The sequence below is a fragment of the Megalobrama amblycephala genome, linkage group LG2 (assembly GCF_018812025.1).
Source record: "Megalobrama amblycephala isolate DHTTF-2021 linkage group LG2, ASM1881202v1, whole genome shotgun sequence".
Classification (NCBI taxonomy): Eukaryota; Metazoa; Chordata; class Actinopteri; order Cypriniformes; family Xenocyprididae; genus Megalobrama; species Megalobrama amblycephala.
Window position 1 is genome coordinate 27,517,779 of NC_063045.1, and position 23,375 is coordinate 27,541,153.

The window sequence follows — 23,375 nt, forward strand, 5'->3', positions numbered from 1 at the left end:
AAAGAAAAAGAATGATATTTGGGCTACAGATGCCAGAAATAATGCTATTCTCTTCTGTGTTTGTTGCAAAGATATCTAATTATGATCATAATAATAATAATAATTTAAATATCTATCTTAATAACATGCTATTGTATTGTTGTATAGGCTACATAGCCTACATAAACTGAATATTCAAATAGAAAATGGTTATTTTAAATTGTAATAATATTTCACAATATTAATGTTTTTACTGTATTTTTAATTAAATAAATGCAGCCTTGGTGAGCAGAAGAAATTCTTTTAAAAACATTAAAAATCTTACCCATCCCAAACTTATGAGCAGTTTATGTAGGCTATGTAGCCTATACAACAGATTCTGGAATATACTTATTCCAGAAATGATAAAAGTGTAATTTCAGTCTTTAAACTTAAACACTTTAAACATAATACATACTCTGAGATTTAGTGAAGTTATGGAGGGCGTCTTGAATAAAATTTTGCCAAATAAATGTACAGATGATCAACTGTACATTGTGCTGACCCCTGATGGGAGCAGCGAAAAGTGAGAGAGAGAGATGTGAGGAGTTCTTAAAGGGTTAGTTCACCCAAAAATGAAAATTATGTCATTAATGACTCACCCTCATGTCGTTCCAAACCCGTAAGACCTCCGTTCATCTTCGGAACACAGTTTAAGATATTTTGGATTTAGTCCGAGAGCTTTCTGTCCATCCATTGAAAATGTATGTACGGTATACTGTCCATGTCCAGAAAGGTAATAAAAACATCATCAAAGTAGTCCATGTGACATCAGAGGGTCAGTTTGAATTTGTTGAAGCATAGAAAATACATTTTGGTCCAAAAATACCAAAAACTATGACATTATTCAGCATTGTATTCTCTTCCGGAATCCTTTCCATTGAATTGATTCCATTGAACTGATTCCATTGAATCCTTTCATCTGTCGGCGTTGGTAATGCACTTTTACGTCGCCATGGTTGTTTTTGGTGATTAGGACATCCGCGACATTTTGAAGCACTGAAAATACATTTTGGTCCAAAAATAACAAAAACTACGACTTTATTCAGCATTGTATTCTCTTCTGGGTCTGTTGTCAATCTGCGTTCACAACTCCGCTTCTTCTTCTTCTACTTCTTCTTCTTTCCTGTTTTACGGCAGTTGGCATCCAGCTTATTGATGCATTACCGCCCCCTTCTGCTCCGGAGTGTGGTTCATAACTCTGCAGTGATGCTGTTGATGTAAGACACTGCTGACGTGTTATCTGGTGCGCTCGAGCTTCGTTTACAGTCTGAGGGAGATGCACGCTGCATTCAAGCTATTCTACATTGTTTGTATTTTGGTATTTCTATATTTTTTAAAATGGTGCATAAGTGTGTGCATGTCGCGGATGTCCTAATCGCCAAAAACAACCACGGCGACGTAAAAGTGCATTACCAACGCCGACAGATGAAAGGATTCAATGGAATCAAATCAATGGAAAGGATTCCGGAAGAGAAGACAATGCTGAATAAAGTCGTAGTTTTTGTTATTTTTGGACCAAAATGTATTTTCAATGCTTCAAAAACTTCTAACTAACCCACTGATGTCACATGGACTACTTTGATGATGTTTTTATTACCTTTCTGGACATGGACAGTATACCGTACATACATTTTCAATGGAGGGACAGAAAGCTCTCGGACTAAATCTAAAATATCTTAAACTGTGTTCCGAAGATGAACGGAGGTCTTACGGGTTTGGAACGACATGAGGGTGAGTCATTAATGACATAATTTTCATTTTTGGGTGAACTAACCCTTTAAGTTATTGGGGTTTTGACGTCATTAGTGACATTCGCTCTGATAAAATGAGCGCTTGTAACCACAGATACACGAGTAGGCCTCAAACCATCATATTCATTCACGCTGAAAGGCTAAGCCAAAGCCCAACTCACATAATTGCAAATTACTCAGGAAGGAACATTTTGGTAGTTTTATGCCTCCACTGTTCAATGGACAAATCTTTTGTACTGCAACTTTATGTAAACTCATGACCATATTCTACATCCCTAATCCTACCCTATCCCTACCCAATATATAAACTTAACAACAACCTTACTAACTATTAATAAGCAGTGATTAGGAGGTTATTGATGCAAAAGTTGTAATTCATAGTTAATAGTGAGAATTGGACCCTATTCTAAAGTGTGACCGTTCTTTTTTGCAGCACTTGAAGTGCAAATTAAAACTTCACACAATGAATAGAATTTTGTATGGCAACATTTGACCATTTTCTCCACGTTTTGACATATGTTGACAATTATTTATTAAGAGAAATACTTATTTTTGCAAGAACAGTTCATATAAATAAATATCCATTGATAAATATATTTTGTGTTTGATAATTTTAAGGACATTTCTCTGTTCTTCTTCACTATCAAATATATATACTTGTAACACTTCATTTGTTTAATTTACCTGTCACATACATGGAGTAGTCTTGAATAGAAAGATTGTCTCCTCTTGGGTTATTTTGCAGTCAGTCGGTCAAGAGACGACAACTCCTAAAAATAAGCAGAATGACCTTGTCATGTGATTGTTAGCCAGCGGCTACAATCAGATATAGCGTTAAAAATGTAATCTGCCAAGGATCATAACAAAGAAAATTTTTTTTAAAGGGGTCAAGTTTTATCCCCCCCCCCCCATTTTTCACCCCTCTTTCGAACCTTTAGAAATAAATGGGCCATTGTTTGCAGCACAGTCTTCAATGTGATTTAATTTAATTAATATTTTTAAATCAATTGACAGTACTAGTAAAAATATTTGTAGTTAAAGGTCCTCTAAGCAATGTCACGCGTTTTTAGGCCATCTATCTCCTCACTATCCACTAGCTGCCTGTCCCCTGAACACACTGTAAAAAAACGTGGTCTCTGTAGTCGCCACAAGCTCCAAAAACGACAACAAAAACAAACTGGTGCAGCCTGGACCACAAAACATAATAAACATGCTCCAGCCAATAACCGACAAGAATGATTTTAAATGTGCGTTCATGACTGTTTCAGGAAGCACGGATGGGAGGGGTGGAGGAGGAGAAGGGAGGGTCTAGCTAGCCTCTGTTTTGTTTGACAGCACTTCGAACGTCAACAGGAAGTTACTCCGCTCAGGATCGCTTAGAGAACCTTTAAGTACTACTCATATAACAATTATTATTTATTTTACATTGTTTTGCTTGGTCAGAATGATTGTTTCTCTTTAAAAAAAACTTTACCATTTTAGAGCAAATACATCAATATTTAGTTAATTTACTGAGAATATGTATAACAAAAATATCAAGATATCAAAAATATAAATATCAACAAACTCAACACACTGAACTGAAATTAGAAAAGTAAAGTTCATTTGTGTTGCACATTTCATTAAGAGCAGTAATTGAATTATGCTAACTCTTCACACTAAATATCTTCGGACTTCTGACCTCATACCTTTAGTGTCAGTTGCATGGAAAAAAATGGTGGAAGTATTTCAGAACTTCTGAGATTTTCTCAAAAAGAAGGCTTCTTTCTTTTTTTTTTCTTCTTTTTTTTAATACTTTGATATAAGAAACATAGCACATGGACAAAATATTGTTTGGGTTGCTACTGAAAAATTGTCAGCGCAAGAAAAACACAGAATATTACTCTTTTTAAATGTTTGTTGCCATTGTTTGCAGTGTTTGTTTGTAAAAGGATAGCACTTCAGTAATACAATTTCTTTTTTCTTACAGATTGTGAGCCAGAGGGTGTGTCAGATTGGTCATTTAATGAAAATTGTCTCTTTTGCTGCTTAAGACGTGAAAAAGTGAAGGTAATTAATCTCACTTTTATTTTCTTATCTATGTATTTCCACAAACAATGCATTAGCAATTTCACATTTCACCTTGAGTCATGCAATGTTTTCAACCATGCAGCACTTTAAATACATCTGTAGTAGATTGATCACTGGCTTTGAATAAAAAGAAAAACATAGGAGATACTCATTAACACTTCCAGGATTGTTTATCATTCAGATGACAGGTAATTATTATCATATCTCTTGTAGTGTTTGTTAAGGTATTAGTTGACAACACCTCTTCAGATGTGACAGGTGAACTGTAAAGGAACTCAAACGATAAATCATCTTTTTCTTTCTTTGAAAGTAAATGGCAGTATTTTGTATTCACAAATTTGCTGACAGTTTTAGCAGCTAACAGTCTGAGTGGTACATTGGTAAAACATGGTCATATAGCACTGACTACACATCCATTTTTCAGGTAAAAAAGACCAAGTAATTTTTTTCTGAATGCAATTATTTTATTAATGAAGTTTCAAATCTGATTAATTTGCTATTTAATTTGATTAATTTAGTCTCTCAATTTATTTCCTCTCTAGGAAAATTTGGTTGGTTTGAATAACCAAGTGTTATCAGAAGCGGACAGCTTCAAGCAAGAGCAGTCCAATATTAACAAACTTGAGAAGCAAGCAGAGGATTTCCTCAATGTTGTCTTCTATAGAAAGGGTAAGACACACATTTGCACACATTATAGTGACCATTATAAGAACTGAAACCAAATTAGTTGAAGAATGTGTAAACACTTTCCAGTTTTGGCTATGATCAATTTTAGTTGAATTGTCTGTTTTTCTTTTTCTTTTTTAAAGTTATTTGTTATAAACAAAGGCAGTTATGGTGGTGAATTAAAATAATGTCATTTAAAAATAAGACCAAATAGTTGTGATATTGCAAAAATCCATTTTGAAAGAATTGAAAATTCTTAAAAAACATGAAATACACCTGCAAAATTACACTCCAAAGGGAGTTATTCTCTTTATCAGTGTGTATCAATTTCTGAACTCCCTGAATTGCCTCCGTTGTAGTCTTGAGTTTGATTGAAATGCATTGATTGTAGTCTTGAGTTTTCTTCCAGGAGCGAACACATCACAATATTCATCATTTAAAACATTCCCACCCAAGGAATATGCAATGTAAAGGGGCGGGGCCTGGTTGAGTTAGTAGTGTGTTGATGGTAAAGAGCGTGACATTTCTCAAACATGCTTGAAGCAGTTCACCAATTACAACACACTGGTCCAGCTGACAAAGGCTTTGTGCCGAAACATTGATGAATAAAACTTTCTGCAAGTGAGTGTGCAATCATATCTTTCATGTACACAGGGGTTGGACAATGAAACTGAAACACTGGCCAATATAGTGTTGGAGGTTTCACGCTTATATATGCATGACTGATGCCAATATTTGGAAATCGGGGTAGCCGATGGCCGATATATGTTGCCAATTTGTTGTGGCCGCTTTTCTTTTTTTCCCCCCTTTATCTCATAAAATCTAACAGTTAAGTAATAAGTGATCCAGAAAATTGAAAGAAAAACACAAGCCTCTCCAATCAGTGCACTTGTAATGGAGCCCTAAAGGGACATAGTGGTGGAAAAAATGTGGGATGGGAGGACATTTATTTATTTATTTTTTAAGCTTTTGCGTTGTCTCGCAAAACTTTTGATTTCCCTAGCAAAGACATTTGCTTTCCTTCGCAAAAATTTGCTTTCTCTCACTAAGCTATTTGCGTTCCCTCGCAAAACTTGTGCGTTCCCTTGCAAAGCTGTTTGTGTTCTCTCGCAAAACCTGTTGTGACATCTGACAAACACTTCCTGTTTAATTCCCCGCTGGCAGTCGTTCAGACAGCTCGCATTTAAAATGGAGCGGTTTGTTTTATTTTGAACTTGGACTCCAATATAAAGAAATGCTTTTTAAATAGAGATCACTTTTCTCCACAATTCTGAAAACAAAACATTTGACAACACCACAATATAACATGTAATTTACTTGAGGTTATGTCAAAATGTTCTATTTAATGTTATAAATGTGTCTTTTTTATAAATATCTAAAATGTTATAAATGAGTCTATAAAAAAAAAAAAAAAAAAAAAAAAAAAAATTCATTTAAATTCTCCTTTTCCACTTATCTTGCTTAAAATTACTCTGGCCACTGTGAAGGACTTGTATCTGTCATTCCAAAGACAAACTGATGTTGTACTGGTCATAAGAGGAGGCCCTACGCTATACCAATAAATTATTGTGGTCTAAAACAAGATGTTTCCGTTTCATTGTCCCACCCCTCTACATATGTCACATATGCACACATATTCTACAGTAAACAACATCCTCATGTATATGTCCAAAATAAGTGTTTTGGGGTTCAAATGTTTTCAGGTTGTTTTCCTTCCTTGAGGTTTATATTTCATGTTTTATACTCTAAAGGAAATGGTCTTCCCTTTTTGCAAGCCTGCAGAACTTTACTGCCCTATAGGAAATGTTTTCACAGTCTTGTCTGCCAAATGCAGTGGCTTTGATTTTAACAATGGCAGTAACCAAGTGTACTGTGAAATAGTTTGATAATACAGTGTTATAAGATATAAAATTCATGAAAGAGAAAAATTAATGAGAGAGGTACTTTTAGGCAAATATTAACTTATTGAAGTCATGTTCACCTGGCTGTTCAATAACAATATTGCAAAATACCTAAGACTTGTTCAAATGTGTGTGAAGAAGTGTTATTATAGCTCACTAAAACCATAAAGAACATTTTTCAGGGTTCATTTTCAAGGACATTTCAAATTTCATTATGATGAGAGTAAAAGACTAGGATCACAGATTCATGGCCTAAAGTAATATATTCCAGAAGTCTTTAAAAACGTAGTTTTAATTTTGTTTTAATTGACTATAATTGATGGATTTCAGTTCAGCCTTTTTTTTTTGTAGAGCACACTTTCTATATTCATCTTAAATTGTTATAGCATATTCATAATACATTTATAAACTATTTAATAAAATGATCCAAACAATCATAAATAATAATGTAATGAATTATTATAGCATAAACAAACAAGATATCACAATTGCATAAATAATGCTATGAGATTAATGTTTTAAAATAATTACAATATTGAACAGTAAAAAAAAATGACTGATACTTTTAAAATTACCACCAATAGGTGGCAGCAAATAACGGTCTTAAAGGGGTGGTTAAGTGGTTTTTTTTCTAGGCTTTATTGTGTACTTGGGGCACAGTTTATCATGTCTTAATGCTTCGTTTTTTTGAAAACACTGCATTTTTCATATATTTTACATTTATTCTACACCTCTGTTTCCACTGTCATATGAACGGCTCGTTTGACTTCCTGCTTCTATGAAGCTGCTCCCTCCGAAATATGCATTGTGCTCAGATTGGTTAGCAGGTTGGTAGCTGGCCCAGTGTATCATGATTCGCGCTGAAGCATCCGGAAACGACACGCCCCTTACCATCCTTTGCTTCAGTCAAAATGTAAATATAGCGTCTATATTGCTGTATCAAATTGAGCCCGAATTAGACCCAGATGAAGAGGGTCAATTGCAATCGCGGCTTTTAAAGGATGTTTATGAATGGTATTTCATTTTGTATTTGTGTCAAAGTGTTTAGATATTCTGTCACTGCTGTTTGTTAAAAAAAAAAGTGTCCCATGTTTGAATGTTTTAGTCCATTGGCTGAGACTGATTTTAACCACACTTCTACGTTTTTGATCAGGAAATATTCCTGTGTCCCTCCCTCCCTTCATAGTAGAAGGGTACCATCATTTTAAGTTAAATGTGTTCAAAAGTCTGAAAATCTGTGTGTAATTTTAAGGAACGTCACTACCAAACACATTTTTTTCTGCAATTAAGCAAACTTTTTTGGGGGTGTTATTCCATAAGATTTAGTTTTTATGTGTGTACAATTGTTCAGAACTGTGTTAGGTAACCATGTGCTGATTAGCATCTTTGAGCTAGGCTCAAAAGTATCTAAAATTGTCAACTGAAACAACATAATTGTTTTTTGGGGTTATTCTATAAAATTTGGTTTGTGTGTGTGTGTACAACTGTTCAGAACTCAAAAGCATCTAAAATTGTCACTACTGAAACTTCACCACATGTTTTGGTTGTGACTGTTTCGGTAGTGAGAAAAGGGAACGCAGTCGTTTATTTGGGGGAAATAAAACTTTATTACAGTTATGCGAATCTTATTATGCAAATCATTACTGTTTTAGTATGCGAGTTAAAATTCTGTGATGTGATGTGGTGGCTACCAACACATTACTGTCACTACCGAAAATGTGCAGTCACGACCGAAACTTGGGATATTTTGTCAAAAATAAAGTATATTGAAGTATTAGCTAAGGTTTTATTATAGTGTTTGGTTCAATGTATATTCAAACTAATGAATCCTTAACTTTGAAATCAGTATGATAAACTTTATGCCTTTTACAAACAAAGATTGGATTAAAAATACAACAAATAAATAAATTAAACTTGAAATATTGTTAAAATTGTAATTGTTATTGATTTACCTGTGAAAAAAAAAAAAAAAAAACTAAAATATATTTACAAGGTAGATGTAAACAAAATCTTAATAGGGAAATGTAACATTTCTTATTAAATTACTGTTTGTGTTTTGGTAGTGACAAATTTAGTGACAAATTTAGGGAGAGGAAAAATATTCCAAAACTTAACTGTACAATTACTAGAAATGTGTACCTTGGATATTATACAATACATACAATGCGTATACAAAATTTGTGGAAAAAGACACATTTTTTTCGGGACATTCCAAGTTTGACTTTGCACCAATTCTGTAGAATGGCCCATTAAACAAAAGTGTCATTACACCGTATTCAGCACGAACTAGGCTACCATAATATGTGAGCAACATGTATGTACATTTTTGTATTGTTGAGAGAATAATGTTTATGCGTGGTTATTGAAAAAAACAAAAAATTAAGTCACAGAAATAAGGCCAGAAAACAAATACTAAATATGTGTCCACAAGACTTCTGGGTACTGAATGTAGAAGCCTAGAATTTTTGCTTCAAAATGATGTGAACATTATCCTGCCTACTCATTCAAATAAAACAATACATTGATTTAAATTTTGTAACACACATTTTGTTAAGAAAGACTACAAGAAATAACATGAGGACAAATTTGGTTTTATTTAGTAGTTTATTTTTAGAATATAGTTAACAACAATATAAATCAAAGGCACATTTTGAGTACAGTTTTACCTGGAAATAAATCCTGTTCAAAGATATAAGTGAACATCACTTACCTGACATTCCAAAGTGTTTGATGTTTCTATTCACTGGAGGGGGGAAAAAAACTTTCCTGCTTCCAGTCAGTGATCTCACTATCATATTCATGCAGTCCAATGTGGGCCAATATCTGGTCACTATGATTCGCAAATCTGTGAGATAAAAGAAAAAAAAAACATCTGTGAGCATGCTGATAACAGGATCATATCAACTATTATATTAACATTAATATAATGTTCACTCTTAACAGAAAACATACATGATTTTTGTGATCTCATGTATTATTGCACATCATGTGAAGAAAATTTTGTATATTCCTATTATATTTTAAATTATATACAGTACAGGTCAAAAGATTGGATATATTAAAAAATTTTATGTTTTTGAAAGAAGTCTCATTCTCATCAAGCCTGCATTTATTTATATATACTTCGAGGAGGGTGCTCAAGCTCACTTTACCCTCGGTTCGGGTCCTGCTGCTGCTGAGTCACAGCGATGATCTAGATTGTGGGGTTCGCTCTGAGGAGTTGGATGTGGAAAGCATCGATGCAGGGGAAGTTGAGGATTCACCACCTTATTCCCTTGCATATGAGGAACTGGTAGAGGTTGTGTCTTGCACTGTTGCCAGATTGATTGGCCAGCTAAGAAGCAGGACGTTCATCCAAAAAGTAAACTTGATGAACGCTTCCTGCCCTCACAAGCACAACCTCCTCGTCGGGGTCTTCCTTTTTTTCCTGATCTCCACACTGAGGTGTCGAGATCATTGAAGAAACCAGCCTCCTATAGAGTTTATAGTTCACAGACATCAAACTATTCCTCTATAGTAGGGTATAAAGAACATGGTTATGGGGCGATGCCTAAGATGGAAGAGACACTTGCGAGCTATCTCTCTCCTCAGTCTGCATTGTCCCTAAAGGCCCAGATGCTGCCCACTAAGCCAGTAAGTACAACATCAGCTTTAGTGGGCAAAGCATATTCTGTGGCTGGACAGGCTGTAGCATGCCTTCACACTATGGGGCTGTTGCAGACCCACCGGGCAGATGTGCTTGGTGACCTGAATGAGGACGGGGGAATTGGCCCTGACGCAGTTGCTGAGTTGCGTCGGGCCACAGATCTATCTCTCCGGGCCACCAAGAAAACGGCCAGATCAATCGGTCATGCTATGGCAGCCTTGCGTGGTGATGGAAAGACACCCTTGGCTAAAATTCAGTGCAATTAAAGAGAAAGATAAGAGCTTCCTCATGGACACCCCGCTAGCGCCCCCTGGCCTCTTTGGCGACGTTGTGAATACAGTCCTCGAAAGGGTCCAGGAGGCCAACAAGCAAGGGGCGTCATTCCAGAAGCTTTTTCCCCATCGCTCTCAGGTCCCTGGGGCTGCTGAGCAGGAGCAGCCCCAAACAACAAAGGCCAGTTCCTCGTACTGCACGGTACAAGAGCAGAGCATTGCTTCCCAAGCTCCCCACAGAAAGAAATAACACCCGAGGCCAGCCTCGAGAGGCTGGTTCCCTTATTAGTCAGAGAAAAAGGGTTTTACAGACGTTAATTCATCATTCTGAAGAAGGGTGGGGGGCTGAGTCACATTTTGGACCTGCGTCAACTGAATCGGCCAATCATGCAGCTAAAATTCAAAATGTAAACTTTGAGACAAATCATAGCTCAGATCAGATCCGAGGACTGGTTTGTCACGATAGATCTCAAGAACGCATACTTCCACGTGTCCACACTTCCACAACACAGGAAGTTTCTGAGGTTTGCTTTCAGGGGTGAAGCATACCAGTAACGGGTTCTTCCATTCGGTCTGGCTTTATCACCCCGCACTTTCACCAAATGCATGGATGCGACTCTGGCACCTCTGCTTTTACAAGGCATCCGCATTCTGAACTACATCGACAGTTGGTTGATTTTAGCTCAGTCGCATCAGCTAGCAGATGTACATGAGACCCCTGCAGTGGTGGCTCAGGACCAAGGGATGGATGCCATGTTTCAGATGTGGCCAAGGCTACGTCTATACGCCTGTCCCCCAATCGCTCTGCTCCCGGGAGTTCTGGAAAGAGTTCACGAGACACGATTCATCTCACCTTGGTTGCCCCGTGATGGCCGGGCAGAGTGTGGTTCTCGGATCTAGTATCTCCTCGACAGCTCTCCCTGGGAGATACCGAGGGACCTTCTGTCTCAGGCAGGGAGCTCAATACTTCACCCCCGCCCAGAACTGTGTAAGCTGTGAGCTTGGCCTCTGATGGGGCCCAGCTTGTAGGCTCTGGCCTCTCAACTGAGGTTATTGAGACCATTATTTGCTCCAGAGCTCCCTCCACAAGGATGCTGTATGCCCTGAAGTTTTCACTTCTTGGTGCAGTGGTCATCAGTTGGACCCAGTTAACTGCCCTGTTGGTACAGAGCGATTCACCGTCCACGTCATTTCATTTACGTCCACAGAGCTGCCCTGTGCCGTAAATCTGAACAGTTGTTTATTTGTTTTGGACCCCCTAACAAAGGTTCTTCAGCATCTAAGCAGAGAATGAGCAAGTGGATATTCGAGGCTATCTCTCTTGCTTATGAATTAGCTGGATTGCCTTCCCCTTTGGCAGTCTGAGCCCATTCTGCTAGGAGTATGGCTGCCTCTAAAGCTCTAGTGTCAGGAGTTTCACTTCAGGATGTTTGTGATGACTTGGACCTGAGCTCCACACCTAGGGCCTAGGTTGTATTGTCTGTCGTTATGGCGGCGTGGGTATAAGCGTTCCCACAGCATCTTTTCAACGCAGTGCGAATTCTCTTGAAAGGGAACATCTTGGTTACGACTGTAACCTTGGTCCCCTAAAGAGGGAACGAAATGCTGCGTTGCCTTGCCATATCTCCTGCGTGCCAATCAGCGACTTGCTTCAGTTTTGCTTCACTGTTTTTTAGCCTGCTTTATAGTTTCCTGGTCTGTGACGTCACTCACTTCTGACATCTCGATACGCCATTGGACTGATTTCACATGTGCTTCACGACAGAATCACGCAGAGCATTCCCGCAGCGTAATTTCAGCGCAGCGTCTCGTTCCCTCTTCAGATAACCAAGGTTACATTCGTAACCGAGAAGATTTTTTGGGAAAAGCCAATAAGTCATGTTTACTGATGTAAGTTATGTGTAGAAGATAAAACAAAACCACGTCTGCCCTATTCATTCACACAGAGACACATAGAACATGCAGGATTCATATTTAAACTGTCTTTTTGCGGTTTAATATTCACAGACACTAGTCTATATCGCAATTTAGAATAAAGAACTTAGGAATAAAAAACTGTATGTATTACTTTTATCTATATGACAAAAAATGAAAAGTCAATTCTGCTACGTGAAGAAAATCCAGGAAAACGAGCCGGCGCAGTTGCCGACACCAGAGTATTAATGAGCGAGTCATTGGAGTAATTTCAAACAAACAAACAATTAATTCAAAACACTTATTCATTTACGAACAAAGTAAATGACTGTCTGTGTGAACGGGTCATCAAATCACTTTCTCAAACGATTTGTTCAAAATTGCAGATTCATTCAGAAACAAAACCTCACTGTGTGTTGCTAAGAAACATTCTGCTTTGGCTTTGTTTTTGTTGGTTGAACAGACAATATTTTGTCTAAAATGTAAGTAACTTCTTGTTTAGTAAACTGTTACAGAAAATCAATATCACATTTGCAATCTTGCTTTTATTAAGTTTATATAAGTAGCTTACTATTATATTACCATATACAATATATATAGCACAACCTTAATTTCAAACAGGACTGAGCTAAAGTCTTTGCCTAAGCTTTGTGTTTACCACACTAGTCAGTGCTGCATGAGGAGTGAATGAATCGCTGAATGTGTTTCTAAAACTAGGGGGACCATATGAAAGGATTACTAAGAAAAACAGTTTGTCATGGGGATGCAAGAAGTTTCAGCATTTCTGAAACTAAATAATAAGCTTTACATATCGATTTGCTACCCTTTCTCGGGCTAATGCTGTCATGCATGCTGTAGTTTGCTGTGCCAAGACCTTGCATATACCATATCAAAATTATTACTTTGCAAGAATACAAATTAACAAGTTTAGGTATTCACTGCAAACATTCAAACACTTAATTCCTCCTGCAAGTGCAACCACCGACACAAGACAGCATCATTACGTCACAGCTTCATTAAACAGCGTAATTCAAAATAATTCTCTTATGTGTCAAAACTCAGCAGTTCAGAGCATAGCACTTTCTGTTAGTAGCATTAATTGTTTTGGACCCAATTGTAAACTATTTATTCTTCAATGAACAAGAGCATTTTTTTATAAAGAGAGAATTTTCCAGGACAATTGATGTTTTCTCTCATTTTCCTTGTGTTTTCCAGGACTGTAAAATTTTTTCAGATTTTCAGGTTTCCAGGATGCGTGGGAATCTTTGTTACTATAAAAGAAACGTTAACTGAAATAAAGTAAACTTAGTGCGCTAACTTGTTTTATTTCAGCTAGTTGCCAAGAAAACTTTTCTAATTCATGTACTTCAAATTGATATGCTAAAATAACAAAAACTATATGTGAAATAAAAATGTATAATATATAAAAAACTAATAAAAATGTTACTAAACAACAAAATGGCTAAAACTTTAACTAAAATTAAAATAAAATAAACTGAATAAAAATAAATATAATTAAAACCTATAGAATCTCAATGATACCAAAATATCACTGGTGTAAAGTGTGAACAGTAAATACCGTTGGAGTGCACTGTAAATCAGTTACCTCAATTTTTTTTAGTTATGATGTTCCCAGTTTTGAGTAAGCAGAACTGTCAAGTTTTGAGTTTGTAGTACTCGTGCATGATAATTGCTCTTAACTTGAAGTACTAAGTTAGCTAACTCATACACTTTGATAGCGCTTAACATAAAATATTTAGTTAATTAACTTTTTTATTTTGAGGTCTTCCAAATCAAATGACTTATTTACTTCACTGTAAAGCCTAATAAAAAAAATTCAGAAAATGGGAACTTGCTAATTTGCTAACATGTTAACATTAGCATGGTATAACACTTACTGAATGAGTATAGCAACTTAAAACATGTAACTTACCTGCTCTCAAACCAAGCTGCATGCGCCACTTGTCATCATGATGGTAACTCTCCAAAATCCCTCATCAAAAGAAACTCTTCTAAATTAGCATAACAAAACATTAATCACTACTAAATCTCCCTTATCTATTAATTTTGTACAAAAAAACTTTATATAACACTTAATTTTAGCATTTACTCTTCGAGTGCCATGGGCAAAGCATGGGAAATAGAAATACCAAGTTAGTCTAAAAGAAATTAGTTCATACAACTCAAAACAATAAAACAGTTCAGTTTACTTGAAATATGTCAGTGCTGTGAACTCAAAAGAAAAAGAAAGTTCTAAAAACTCATAACAGTTAATTTAACTGAACTAATTTGTTAAATTTAAGTTTGTCCTACTCAAACCAATTAAGTATTTTGAGCACTAGGGTTTACAGTGTGACCAAAATATTTGGAGGATAGATTTTTATATTTTATAGCTAAAATGAATTTCTCTATATCTTAAAGTAATTTATATATACACTAAATGCATTCATTGGCTCATTGTATCCCTTCTAATATTTCTCTCACCAGACCTCCCAAGATTTACAGACCCCCACATTCCTCTAGTGGCTCGTGAGATCATGCAGCGAATGATCCGACAGTTCGCTGCCGAATATACCTCAAAAACCAGCTCAACTCAGGACGTACCCCAACCCCAGTCCCAGCCCAACGGCACCAAGGACCAAAGCCTGCCGAAAGCGCCCTCGCTGGACCCGGACGCCTCCACACCTGCTCCCGTCTGTGGCGGCACCGGTACCGGCACCGCTGCCTCCGCACAGAATCCCGTCCTCAGCAAGCTTCTCATGGCAGACCAGGACTCCCCACTGGACCTTACCGTCAAGAAACCAGAGACAGAACCCAGTGAACAAGGTGAGACCAGTTTTGTTCATATTTATTATTAAATTATTATTACTGCTGTTTTGCAATGTGCTGCAAACAATATATATTTTCCCATATTTGTATATTTTTAAAACATCCTTAAAAGGGTTAGTTCACCCAAAAATTAAAATTATATAATTTACCCATAATTTACTCACCCTCAAGCCATCCTAGGTGTATATGACTTTCCTCTTTCAGTCAAACACAATCGGAGTTATATTAAAAAAATACTCTTCCCAGCTTTATAATGGGAGTGAATAGTAACCAATATTTTGAAGCCCAAAAAAGCACATCCAACCATCATCAAAAGTAATCCATACGGCTCCAGGGGGTTAAAAAATCCTTTTGAAGCAAAGCAATGCGTTTTTGTAAGAAAAATATCCATATTTATAAATTTGTAAACTAGAATCACTGGCATCCTTACGTGAGCCGATTCCAACAGAAGAGTGAAGTTTGACCTGATGCATGGGGGGTATTGACGAACACGGAAGCGCAAAGGATAGCAAAAGCAAAAGCTTAACTTTGTTGTCCAGCCCTTGTTTAAACCGCAAGAGGTGTCTACTCTCACCTAAGCTTACGAGAGAAAGTACCTAAGCATCCTACGTCATACTCCAGAACTCGACTCTTTCGTGAATGAGCGGACAGACGTTACTGAAAACTAGTGATTATAATCTATAAAGTTATAAATATGGATATTTTCCTTAGAAAAATGCATTGCTTTGCTTCAGAAGGCCTTTATTAACCCCCTGGTGCCACATGGATTACTTTTATGATGGATGGATGTGCTTTTTTGGGCTTCAAAATTTTTGGGTTACCATTCACTCCCATTATAAAGCTAAAATATTTTTTTAATATAACTCTGATTGTGTTAGACTGAAAGATATATATCTTAATAGAGAGAGAGAGAGAGAGAGAGAATAAATTATGATTGAAGGGCAAATTATGAATCTGTGTTTTGAGCAGTTGTGTTAGACTGAAAGATATATATCTTAATAGAGAGAGAGAGAGAGAGAGAATAAATTATGATTGAAGGGCAAATTATGAATCTGTGTTTTGAGCAGTTTCATTCAAAAGAACTGATATGCAAAAATTACTTAAATAAGGTTAAAATATTTGCCTGAAAATGCGCTATGTATGTCTGTAACTATTGTACTGGCACAGTATTAAGAAAAAAAATGCTTTAAAATCATAACAATATTCACTTTAATGGTCAATTTTATATTGCAAACAAAATAATATCAAATATATTGACGTTTGAAGTTTTGAGACAGAATGTTGTTTTGGTTGAGAATTAGCTCACTGCATAATGGTGTTTCTACAGCTGTATACATTTGTTGTATATAGATGTGTTTTTGCATCTTGTGTGAATATTACAGTGTTTCCGACAACTGTGGTTATTAAAGAAATTATTTCAAGTAGAACCAGAACCTCATGAAGAGCATGTAAAGATCTTTCAAGACTATCTGGAATAAAATATCAAAACGTTGGATCTATATATGGTTAAAGCTGCAGACCGCAACTTTTTTTGGTTAAAAATTTTCCAAAATCAATTTTTGAGCAAGTACATAACCAGCCAGTGTTCAAAACTATCTAATTTTCTTGTCTCGATTCACAACGGTAAGCTTGTAATAATGTTTTATAATAAGAGCGACATGGCGGATTTCCGCGAGAAGTTTGAGCATGCAGCAGTTCCTCTGTGCATCATTACGTCACGTCCGTAAACAGAAAGGAAGGAGTCCCGTTCAGGCTAGTCAGTTTTATCACATAAGGACGCTGCTTGTAGCGGATCATTTATAGCCTTTTCAAACAGCAGTTTAAATAATTAAATGTGTCATTTTGATGGTGGATTGTAACCCAGAAAGATCCAAATGACAATCATCAGTGACAACTGGAGATTCACCGGTAGTCAAAAAGCAAAAGACTTTGGACTGTGGATTGGCTACAGAAATTGAAATCTACAGGTAACGCTAATATTTACATTTACATTTATTCATTTGGCAGACGCTTTTATCCAAAGCGACTTACAAGTGAGGAAATAGGGCAAATAGACAAGAAGTGCTCACAATAAAAGTTATAGGCAGTGCTCAGAGTATCATAAGCTACAATAGAGAGGATAAGATACACATAGTCGCGCAATATACGCAATATGCACATAATATACACATAGTCACGCAATGCTGATGTTGTTAACATTAACAATTTGAGAACAATATAACAGTAATAATAATTTGCACGGTTTGGCATGATCCGAGCAAAGCGATCGTTAGATTTAATTAATATTGGCAGCGTGATTTGTTGTAGGCCTAATGCTTTTCCCCTCAGTTGGTCAGAACAAAAGTGGCAAACATGTTACTTACTTGTTCAGATGATATTTTCCAGTGAAAATTCTTATATTGGTCATACCTTCAAGACGTAGAATCTGTGATTCTGAAGTTCAGTATCCACACCGGTGCGGTGACTGACAGCAAGCATTAGATTCATCCACGCTGACGAGCTGTGCCGAGGCACAACGCACGTACAGATAACTGTTCCGCATATGACTGCAATTGCAGGTTTTAAACAAGAGATGGAGACAAAGAGGAAAAATCGCGGACTGCAGCTTTAAAGGAAAACTAGATGGTTTGATTCAGTTTGGTCCACTGATTTTGTTTTAGTTTGGTCTTAGAATATGATGACGTTTTATTTGCAGATGGAGTCCTTGACCTCTCAACTAAGAAGAACCATAGTCATGGTAGTGTCTCAATGAAAAGCTCTCATGGTTTCTCAATCATGCCCACAGTTAAGGGGTAAGAAGTATTTTTTTTCATTGTTAAAAAAAATACAGCTTTCCGTTTAGAGGTCTCATTCTGCACATGGCATGTTTACAAAGTCCTTTGTGGCATTGCAACCATTACAGGCATGTGTGTTGTACACATGACTGTAACAGTGAATCAGTGGCCTTAAAATTAGTTTTTAGTATAGTCTGAATACTAGATGCTTATTTTATGTTTCGCTTTTGTTCGAGGTAGTTTAAAAAATGAATACTGCAGAATCATCACCTGACACAAGCTTCAGTAAGTGAAAAGCATCATCTATAATTTTAAATTTACTATCTAGTATTTAAAGCCAAACCATGTAATGCAAAGATTGTAGAAAGACTGTTGCTGCGCCAGTGTTTAACACAATAAACATTTATACAATGTACAGGTGTCCTTAAAATTGTACTGTTTTAGGTTAAGAAATTGTTACTGGGATATGCCAAAAAACACCCATTAAGTGCCTCTGTGTAGTGAAGTTTGTATAAACCTGATACAGAACGATGTGTTCCAGCAGTTTTTACTGTATATGACATTATTTGTACAGTGTGCAAGAATTAAATTTATTTATTATTATTAATTAATTTAGCTGACACTTGAAAGAACAGAGCAATAGAGTAATCTGAGTGAAGTATCATCAGAGCACAATGGTGATAGTTTATGGATAACTTGCACCATGGCAGATTGATATTTACATGGCAGAATATAGACACCCTCAACCTGACGAGATTAAATACTGGGTAAAAATACTTTCATTTTTAATATTTGGCATTTTTGTTTTCTGCTGCGCATCCCTGTGTGTGTGTAACAAGCAGAATGTACGCGCATTGTGCACCTGCCTATAGGCGCATATTACTAACGTGCCCTTTAAATAACAAAAAAAAAAATACTGCGTCATTGACTTTAGACCAGGTTTTTGTTGGTCAATGGCGCAATCGTTTTCAGTTGCCTCAAAATAGCAACACGCCAACAATGCACCTGAACACACCTCGTTTTCAGACCAGGACGCCCATGAGCGATCAGATGGGCAGGAGTACATTTGCTATTTAAACAACGTGGGTGCTGGACATGAAAATGATAACTGCGTCAAGCTGAAGCTAGCAAAAAACACTTGCGTTGTGCCTGCCGTTGCATTGCACCGGATGTATGATAGGGCCCATACATGTATATATTTAAGAAATATTTACATGTATACATATATACATGCATGTGTGTTTATTTATATATACATAATAAATATACACAGTACACCCACATATATTATGTAAACAAACTTTTATTTTGGATGCGATTAATAGTGATTAATCATTTGACAGCACAAAAAAAATTAATTTTCTCCAACATCTTTGATAATTGGGCTGAACGATTGAGCTTGACAAATGCAGTTAACATTGCAATTTGTGTAAAAATCAAGAAAATACAACAAGGTTATTTACATGTCTTTTTTTTTTTTACATTTTACTACAGGAATTATGTGGTAACAAGGTTGAGTGCAAAATGTTGGAAACAAATATTATGTTTATGGTATTTAAATTCAATTAAAGTTAAAAAATTTAAATAAATTGTTTTTACTATAATTGTTTATCAGTTCATCAGATATGTGTAAATGATAACATTTGACTAATTGTTGGACATCTAAAAAAAAGTGGTATTTGTTACTCTTTACAAAAAATATTGGAACACCAAAGTGTCCTTTATTCATGGAAAGTGCCCTATTCACTTTCAGGAGACAAAAGTATTGCCCCTTTCCATTAAGTACAAGACTTCATTCCAGTAACATTCTCACATATGAACATTTTATCTTTCCATTAATTAGGCGTTCCCAGAGAGCTGATCACAACTATCGAGATGTGGACGATGAGGATGGCTTGCCACCGAGAAGCTTGCATGATGGGATAAGGGAGAATTGTATTGGTTCTGGACCCCTCAAGCCACCGTTGGCCCGCTCGCTCCTCATAAAAGAGGAACTCCTGAACCAGAAACATCGCCTCCTTAGCCAACCCACACCTCTTTCTTTGGCTAGCCTAGAGTCCGTGGGTCTCCTCAACAGCCAAGCCCAGTCCCTTCTTTCACGTGATGGAACATGGGGAAAATCCCATCTAGACGGCCTCCTGAAGCTCAAACAAATTGGTGGCAATCTTAGTGACCTAAATGACCTGCCCCTTTTCCAGGAGAACCAAGGCCTGTTCACCAAGGGTACAAAGTCCCATGACACTGGTTCCATCACAGTAAAGAAAGAACCAGGACATTCCCCTCCAGTGGACTTGAAGATTCCACAAGTCAGAGGCATGGACCTGTCTTGGGACTCCCATGGGAATGCCTCGGAGCTCTATAGTTACAGCTCTATAGCTATGGGCAACGTGCACTCGGAGAATGCGCTCAGTAGGAAGCTGAGGGCCATCTTGCCAAAGCAGAGTCGCAGGGCCGCTCTCGGAGGCCTTCTCGATGGAGGAGCAGTGGGCGAGTACTGGGGGGCAGACCTCGAACAGCCAACATTGGGACCCCAGTACCCAACATCAGATCCAGAGGCAGACCCAACAGGCTCCAAACAACCCCGAAAGAAAAGGGGACGATATCGCCAGTACAACAGCGAGATTCTAGAAGAAGCCATTGCTGTGGTGATGAGTGGGAAGATGAGCGTTTCAAAGGCGCAAAACATCTACGGTATTCCCCACAGTACCTTGGAGTACAAGGTAAAAGAGAGGATGGGCACACTGAAGAACCCACCAAAGAAAAAGCTTAAACTGATGATGAGGGCAGAAGGGCAAGACTCTGGGATCGCCGCCGAAACCGAATCCACGTCGACGCCTGCCACCACACCCATCGCAACGCAAGTGGATGTCTTGCAGGGGACAGGAGACAAAGTCGAGTAGATTACACAGAACACCTCATAAAATGGAAAAAAAGTTTTAGATTCTGACAAACAAAAAAACGAAGATTTGGAGTTGAGGATGGGGCTTTAATTGTGCCAATTTACTTGCAGTATCTGGGTGAGCACAACTGCAGGGATTGATGGGAGGATATAAGCCTGATAACTGGGGATAAGAAACAAATTGGCAGTTATCAGTGGTCACATTGACACTGCAAGCATTTGCTGAAATTTTTCACAACAAAGCAACAAATGCGTTATAAAGCCATAAGAGAGTATCGACAGAGAGACATTTTATTAAAAACGAAAAGCAAGCAGATTAACTCTTTGTTCGCCCCCTTCATCTGAACTTTGCGAGCTGCTCCATTAATGCTCATGCGTTTTGGACGGCATGCCATTTTGAGAAATGAGAAGTGGGGTTTGAAGGGTTACATTCAAAGCTGAAAAATAACCCTTCAAAAATGAATTTATCTCCTCTGATTGGTAGGTTTATGAAGTAATTCATGATCTTTAAAACTAATTTATTTCAAATGGAGTTGACAAGGATTCTCACCAGGAATCAATCCTAGGCCCGTTTTTCTATTAACAGGTAAAAACAATTGCTTTCAACTCTTTGTAGTTTCCTCCTTTTATATTCTGCACCATTGAAACAGACTAAGAATTAGACACGTCCATTTAAAAAAATGAAGTTTAAGATTAGTCATTCAGGGATGCATGTTTGTGATGTTGAAAAGATTTTTTTTACTTTACTGTAACTAAACTTTTCTTTAACTCTAGCGCTTTCTTTTGCACTACACTTTCAGTCTGGCGCTCGCCAGAGCCTAAATCTGGCAATTAGACCTGATTACCTCGACACTGCTTGCATTACGCACTTACTGTTTTGTCTGGCATACTACATAATACTCATTTTACAGTACTCTACTCTTGGTAAGAGCCTCTCTCTTAAAAGGTTTTCAAAACCCATGAAGGGACAATGCCGACTTAAACCACACAGGACAGGAACGTGTTTCCAATTCACATCTTTCTACTAAAATTATTCGAGGGAGGGTGCACGCAGTCAATTTTTGGCTGTTTCTGGCTGCTCCCTCGTCGCTGCTTATAGTCAGTCGCTGACGTGTATATTTATAAAAAGAAAAGAATTTTTCGCAGAGGTTTTTTTTTGGGGGAGGGTGGAACATAGGTGGGGGGAAAATGTAGGTTGGGTTATGACCACATAACCCTGTTATATTATAAATTTGCGTTCTTTCAGAGAGCCAATTATTGTCTCTGAATAGATTCTTTTCCTCATGTAAAACTCAGGGCAACTGAGACAAATATAGCGATCATGTTTTTAGAGAAACAATGCATCTTACCTACTTGAACTGGAACCTATGACACACTCTCAGTAAATGAGTTGGGTCAGGGGCAGGGCTTTATATCGGGCGTAGGTTGTGTCGAGCTGAGCCATGGATTGCAGATATCGGTGGGATGTTATCATTTGAAACACCTGGCCAGATGGGAATTTTCTGAGATCTCTCTGAAAATAGCACTTTGTTTAAAAATAATAGCGAATATGTTTGGGTGTGTTTTAAAGTAGCTTTTGCAGTAGCAGATAGCATAAAGGAGACTTGCAAGATCAAAGGGGGAGCATTTCAACGACCCCCGCCGTCCTGCAGCTTAGACCCAAACATGCTCATTTTGTTTTGAAAAAATTACCTCTTCAATATACAGTGGTCGACAGCTTGAATTCTCAGATTTGTCTAGTGTTGCCTCACTGTTTATTGTCACATTGCCCCTTTTCAAATCTAAAGTGTATCATCTGATGTATATAAAACCGAAAAAGCGCATAGATCTGTGAAGATTTCAAAGAGAAGGCTTTTGGAATGGCATGCTCCACTTTGATGTTGTTTGAAGGGCATTCTGGTATATCACTGCCTGGTGCTCACCCAGTCTGTGACAAAAATTATACTTCAGACTTCAGGGTTTCTGATGATGAAACTGACTCTTTGAAATGTACCTTTTATTTATTTCATTATTTAATTTGAATCATTTAAGTAAATGGCATGCACCAGTTCAGTGGAGGCTGTTTAATTATTTATAATCTGACACTTGGTGGCCAGGTTTTCATCAAGGTGGAAAAAACCAGGAACACTGTCCTGGGCTCACCCTTACAATTTTGTACTGGGCCCAGTGAATTCAAGTAATTTTCCACCTTATATTAGGCTTGAATTTATTGGACAATATCCTACAACACTACAGTTGTAAGTATGGTGGTCATTTTATTTCAGTTATCTTATCAAAATTTATTTTAGTTTTGTTAGTGTTTGTTTGTTAGTTACTGAAATTAGTAGGAATCCTGATTATTTTTTATTAATACTTTATACAATAATAAACCATTGACTATATATATATATATATATATATATATATATATATATATATATATATATATATATATATATATATATATATGAAGCAAGTCGAAGGGAAGTTAACCGAGTTAGAATTCATACTTATAGCTTTGCAGTGTAAATCCCTTTAGGTCATGTGGCATCAAATGTACCAACACTTTACCAATGCTGAGCGTTTAAAGTGTCTAATTAGAATTTAGTTCGGTCCTTATCAATTAGGTTATTTATTATTCAATGTGATGTAA

General features: G+C 37.0%; 1 protein-coding gene across 1 annotated transcript in view; it reads left to right on the forward strand.

Moving 5' to 3' along the window:
• lcor (ligand dependent nuclear receptor corepressor) overlaps positions 1-23,115 on the forward strand; it is a 46,850-nt gene extending 23,735 nt beyond the window's left edge. Inside the window, exons 3-7 of the mRNA XM_048169052.1 lie at positions 3,742-3,821; positions 4,385-4,511; positions 14,729-15,067; positions 17,766-17,862; positions 19,688-23,115. Coding sequence (XP_048025009.1) covers positions 3,742-3,821; positions 4,385-4,511; positions 14,729-15,067; positions 17,766-17,862; positions 19,688-20,744 — 1,700 coding nt within the window. The 3' untranslated portion in view covers positions 20,745-23,115. The remainder of the gene's footprint in view (positions 1-3,741; positions 3,822-4,384; positions 4,512-14,728; positions 15,068-17,765; positions 17,863-19,687) is intronic.
• Positions 23,116-23,375: the final 260 nt, after the last annotated feature.